The 6,498-nt window shown below is 32.5% G+C and overlaps 2 protein-coding genes across 2 annotated transcripts; both read right to left on the reverse strand.

The window, feature by feature from the left end:
- Nucleotides 1-521: 521 nt before the first annotated feature.
- On the reverse strand, nt 522-1,082 carry LOC127121806 (uncharacterized). Its single transcript, XM_051052240.1, has one exon. It carries the CDS (start codon nt 1,080-1,082, stop codon nt 522-524), a length of 561 nt encoding a protein of 186 aa, XP_050908197.1.
- A 1,279-nt stretch (nt 1,083-2,361) lies between these two features.
- LOC127121807 (zinc finger BED domain-containing protein RICESLEEPER 2-like) lies at nt 2,362-6,233 on the reverse strand. The gene is made up of 2 exons (XM_051052241.1): nt 5,334-6,233; nt 2,362-2,691 (listed from the first exon to the last, which is right to left on the reverse strand). The coding sequence occupies exons 1-2, from the start codon at nt 6,231-6,233 to the stop codon at nt 2,362-2,364; spliced, it is 1,230 nt and encodes a 409-aa protein (XP_050908198.1).
- Between the last annotated feature and the right edge of the window lie 265 nt (nt 6,234-6,498).

The following is a 6,498-nucleotide window of genomic DNA, read 5'->3' on the forward strand; positions in this document are numbered from 1 at the left end:
TGTATTTTATGGACACGGTGAAAAAATGAGTGTTTGCCTTGATCCGCAATGGAATTTCAGAACACTGATTTCTGCCATCCACACTGGCTTCCGACAGTTGGGCGAGCGTCGTATGAAGGTGAGGAAAGTAGAGTATCGTTGTCCATACATAACGTTGACTGATGCAAGCCCCGATGGTACGTACATGTATTACCTGGATCGTATAGAAAATGATGAAGATGTCCAGTGTATGTTTTCGGCGCATAGTGGTGAAGTTAATAGAGGAGTTGAAGGTCCACTTGTGTTGGTTGTTGTTGTTGATTAGTTTTTTATTTACCAGTTGTGTTGGTTGTTGTTGTTGTTTAGTTAATGTGGTCTTACTTTGTAACCATAACCCTTTGATTAACAAATGTATTTCATAAATGTTTGTTCCCAAAAGACATTAGAAATACACAATGGTTTATATATATTATGTGCATAGTAGTTAATAAATAAATAAAAAAACGTAGTCATCTGAACGGATATTTAAAACAACAACATAATCATCTGGAAGGTCGTTGGGATGGTCCTGCAACATTAGGACATTTCCTACGCATGTGTCCTATTTCACGACAAATTCCACACCTTCTCTTCTCCTTCTCAACGTCATCCATCTCGGTTCTAATCCTGGTGCTGTTTGGGCGCCCTTTCTTCCTCCTTCTCATAGAGTCGTCGTGGCAAAGAGCAAATCCTTCATATTGTGGCCAATTCTCCTCATGGAGAAGTCCTAGGAAACTCTCTTGATAGACCTTGAAGACGTTAAGAATTTTGAAGACGTCTGGAATGTGAATGGAATAGTCCTGGCGTATGCTCGAACATGCTGCGATTACATGGGAGCAAGGTAAGTGAAATGCCTGAAATTTCCCACAGTCACAGTGTTGTTTCCTCAGATCAACGCTGAACGTTCCGGTTGGTCGACCGTCGTTATGATTAATCTTCTCTTGGGCCATGAAATAAAATCTCTCTCGGTCGAACTGCATGACGTTATGCGTGTTAGCTTTGATGACTTCCTCAGCCATCCCCTTGTTGCAGTTATCAGTGAAAACCTGCCGAGAGGCTAACATTTTTGTCCACTGATGGCCTCTTCTACCAAATAGTGATTATAAACAATAGTACGTAGATTTGACCAATGCAGTGATTGGAAGGTTCTGGGTTTCTTTCAACACCGCGTTCATTGCTTCTGCTAGGTTAGTTGTCATGTGACCCCAGTGTTGCCCTCCGTCAAATGCCCTTACCCACTTCTCGCGAGGGATGTTGTCTATCCATGATAAAGCGTCGTTGTTTGTTCTTCGGATTTCCCCCCGATAGTAGTTAAAAGTTGCCTCTGTTAACGCATAACCCATGTATTTGCTTCCATTATATCAATAAAATGTATTTGCTTCCATTATATCAATTAATCATTTTTATTATTAATATTTCAAAAATAATAATATCACAATTTTTTATTATCATTAAAAACTATAATTATTTACTATTTATTTTAAATATTTTTTTTAAAAAAATTATTATTATTTTTAATTAAATTAATTATATTAATTAAATATAGAATTAATAATTAAAAATCAATTATATTAATTATTATTAGTATTTAATAAACTATTTAAAATATTAAAAAAAAATCTCTTCATTGCCTCGTCACTTCAAGTGACGAGCCCACACAGCGTGATTTAGGCCTTCATACCCTCGTCACTTGAAGTGACGAGCCCTAACTGAAAATATTGGGCCTTCATCCCCTCGTCACTTGAAGTGACGAGCCCAAACAGAAAAAGGGGTAGATTGGGAAATTATTTTCAAAATGGGGTATATTGGATAAAAAAATTCCATAGTAGGGCAAGGCAGGAAAAAACTCAGTAGAATGACCTCTTATAGGAGGTTTCTAATCAATTAGATCCTACCCTAATCGATTAGGAGCTTTAATACAATTGATTAAATGATTGATTGTTGAAATGGAATAGACTTTTGAATTCTTATCGATTAGATAGAGTGTCTAATCGATTACAATACATAGAATTTGAATTTTCAACTAAATATTTGTTATAACTCTAGTGTGCATTGAAAGTTCTCTATGATTTTTGCATTTTATTTTTTTATTTTGATAACTATATTTTCATATATATGATAGGTTTCCAGATTAGTATGATGCAGGATGAAAATAAAGCTTTAATATGCTGCATTTTTTATTGACATAATTGCATATATTCCATTCCATAAATTTACTGATTTAGGCAAACACTATCATTCGATGAAAGGTTACTATATAAATGTCAATATAAAATCAATTTTTCCATGTGGTCACTAAAAATATCAATAAATAATTTATTTAATAAAAGTTATTCAATTTTTTTAACTAATTGAACAATACTCCATAGGATTTTTAATTAGTTTTTCTAGATTAAAATCGGCCGAAATCAATTCAACTTTGATTCTAGAGATTAATTCTTCAAGCCTAATAGAACCACCATAAGAAGCTTTGCAATTAGCTTTTGTTTTAGTCAAACCCTCTTTCTTTAGGACTTGAATATGAATTCTTTTACGGCCACCTAATGCTTTTCCACTACTAAAGGTTTTGTTACAAAACTCACACACGTGAGTTTTTGAACTTGTTGAACCTTCTTCATGATGAACCTTTGGTTTATTATAAACTTTACAATGCTTAGAAGTTGCCCAAGTATCCTATTGAAAGAAAAATGTAACAAAAATGAACATTTATAAATAATAAAATCATTTAGATAAATAATAACATCAAAGAATATGAATGATGCCTTACCTTTCCATTGAAAGAAATAAGACGGTGTAGAATGTGAGTGGAAATAAGGAACAAATAAATAAAAGAAAGAGGATTTGAATGAGAAACTTAATGTCAAGAAAAAATTAGCCAAAAAATTTGTTTGTAGGAAAATAATGAGAGATTAATAGACCTTGATTCTTTATTGATGTAAAGTCAATAAGAGAAATAAAATAAATTTATTCCTTATTTCATCTAATAAATAATAACTTTTTGTTATAAAAAGGGACTGATTTGATTCTTGGATCGAGCATTAAATATAAAAAAAAACTGTAACTTTTTGTTGTTGTTTGTTTGTTGCAATTTTTTTTGGCTGCTTTCAGTGGAAAATAAATAAAAGTTTTGTTCAATCAAAGGTCCGACTTATCAAAGCCTCTAATCTTTAGTTCTCTTTCTATAATTCATATTAATGATTTCTCCAATTTTTTTCTTAAACTCTCTATTAAGTTGACCATATTAAATGAATGTTTTGCATCACTAGACTATAATATATATTAGACTCTCCAATATATATAGGATTTGCTTCACCAACAAAAAAAAGTGAATATTATATATATATATATATATATATATATATATATATATATATATATATATATATATATATATATATATATATATATATATATATATATATATATATATATATATATATATATATATATATAATTTTTCATTTTCACTTGGCAATTTCTAATGGTTGTAGCATATTGTTGAGAATGTAGTAAATATGAGTAGTGTAGGTAATAGTCCCTCATTGATTGGAAAATGTATGGAGACTTGAGCATTTATAAGTGAGAAAACTTATTCATCTATCACTTTAAGATTTTTGGTGAACATGTTGTGCGACTCTCACAAAGATGTTGCTCTAAAAGAAGAAGTCTCACAATGTTCAATGTTCCCTATTGAAAAACTCCTCTAACATATGGTATCATGAGCCTTTGGTTCGAGAAAGGGACCGACTTACTTGTATTGAAAGTCAAGGGTGCCACAAGGATGGTGAGTGAGAAACGTTCAGTTGAAAAGTATTAACAGCGCCACAATGGTGGTGAGTAAGAAATGTTTCGTGCGTTACAAGAGTTTCTGGAAGTAAGAAGAGCTTCCACTTGAGGGGGAGTATTGTGGACTCACACTTGAGAGGGAGTGTTAAGAATGTAGCAAGTGTGAGTAGTGTGGGTATTAGTCCCACATTGGTTGGAAATATGGAGACTTGAGCATTTATAAGTGAGAGAGCTCATTCACCTATCACCTTAAGGTTTTGGATTTTATATGTGGTGTGTCTCTCACAAAGGTTTTGCTCTAAAAGAAGAAGTCTCACAATGTTCAATGCTCCCTAGTGAAAAACTGCCCCAACTAGGGCTGGAAATGAGTCGAGTCGAGTCGAACTCGTCGTCAGCTCGACTCGACTCGATAAGAATTGGTTTAGCTCGAAACTCGACTCGAGTTCGACACGAACTTTTTTTTAAGCTCGAACTCGACTCGTTTTAAGTTCTTGAACAACTCAGTTCAACTCGTTAGGTTCAGTTCGTTAGGTTCAGTTTGTTTACTTCACGGACTAAAAAGTCATTTTTTAAAGTTTAAATTTTTTTATTATATTTGACATTTTAAATTATTCTTTTTAAAGGGAAAATATTAAAACAAAATAAAGCTTTCAAGAGATAGATTTAAAAGTCTAATTCAAAAACTATTCTTTTTGAGTTTAAGTTTGTCTCAAAAACTATTACAAATATAATAAAATAGTACAACAAAAACTATTAGAAATTGATACATTCTCATCACAAAATGATTATTCAACTTCAATCTTCATTACACCAACTGTCAATTGATTTACTGTCATAGCTAGTAAGGAAAGGATAACCTGCAAGATGGAAGAGGATAATTTTTAAGCCAATTAAATTCATATATCAGAATACCAACACAACATGATCATGGTATGCTATGCTAAATCAATTACTTCTATAAATAAATTCATTTTAAATATATCACAAATAGCAGTACCTTTAAAATATATCACAAATATCAGTACTTCATATATCACAAATAGCAGTACCTTAAATCAATTCTTTTTAAATTCATGAAATTTCTAGATTTATGTTACAACATTGGTATGGTTTGAACACCATATTAAAGCTCACAAACTAATATACATTGCAGCTACCTTTTAAATATATCACAATTAACACAATACTAGTTCCTCATATATAACAAATAGCAGTACTTTAAATTATTAATTCTTTTTAAATTCATGAAATTTCTAGATTTATGTTACAACACTGGTATGGTTTAAACACCCTATTAATTGTATGAGATGCTAACAACTAACAAGTAATAAAGACTAAATACACAGTTAATTATACAACAATCTCACTCACCTGCATTGATAGCTCTCTATTTATCATCAAGGGAGTAATGTAATTTTTGTTTGCACTTGCTCCACCTATTAATAAAAAGAAGAATTTAGTTTTAAAAATTATCAATGCTATTTTTAAAAGTTTATATTATACTTAATAATCAAAAGAGAGCATATTACCTTAGGTTTGTTCCTAATTCCATGCAATATTCGAAGCCAATCACCACCACAAATTAAAGCTTCGACAGTAGATGAACTTAAAGAAGCTCGAAATGAATCGATAACTCTCCCTCCGCCGCTAAAGGTTGACTCCGAAGCCACAATAGATATTGGAATGGCAAGAACATCTGCTGCCATATGGGACAACACTCTATATTTTCCACAATTCAATTTCCACCATTCCAAGGCACAAAATGACATATGGCCGTTATCTTTAGGTTTGTAAGTTGGCTCATTCAAATACTCTTCAATTTCAGATTTTACAGCAGGAATTGCTTGTTGTTCTTCGACATAATTCATTAACAATGACCACCCTGAGGATTTTTGTGACTCCAAAATAAGCCCATTTTGATCAACACCACTTCTACTAGATCCTTCTTCACTATGCTCACTAAGTATATCAGCATACTCTTTGTACATATCATCAAGCGCGATACGCATATTTTCTATATTTTTTCTAGCTTCAACTTCCGGATAAATTAAGGGAAAACACATGTTAACACCCATCATTTTGATCCTAGGGTCCAAAACAGAAGCAAGCGACATAACAAGATTACATTGGCTCCAATATTTGTCAAATTTTCCCTTCATCGCTTTTGCCATTTCTTTCATAAAATCAGATTCATCTTGGATAGCTTGATCTAAAACTAGTTTGATTCGAAATAGCTTAGCAAGATATAAGTTAGCAGTTGGATATTCACTACCTGAAATAATATTTGTAACAACATTAAATACCTCTAGCAACTTGGAAACTTTTTCAACCTTTTCCCAATCATCATCATCTGGAAGAGTTGTATAGCTTGGTTCTCGATCTTGAAAACGAGGGAAGACTTCTTTGAACTGCATTGCAACTGACAACATTTGATAGGTGGAGTTCCAACGAGTAGGGCAATCAAGAATTAATTTTTGACCACCAAGCTTTAGTTGTTGAACTATTTGTGAGAATGTTTGCAACCACGCCGAGGAGGAGGAACATGAACAAAACCAAGAATGCGTTTTTGCAAAACCCAGTCAGCATCAATGAAATGGCCAGTTAACACCATGTATTCTATCTTCTGATTTTGTGACTTCCATAAATCAGTGGTCAAACAAATCTTATTTACTGTCCTTAAAGTAGACTTCAACT

This window comes from Lathyrus oleraceus, chromosome 2 (assembly GCF_024323335.1).
Source record: "Lathyrus oleraceus cultivar Zhongwan6 chromosome 2, CAAS_Psat_ZW6_1.0, whole genome shotgun sequence".
NCBI lineage: Eukaryota > Viridiplantae > Streptophyta > Magnoliopsida > Fabales > Fabaceae > Lathyrus > Lathyrus oleraceus.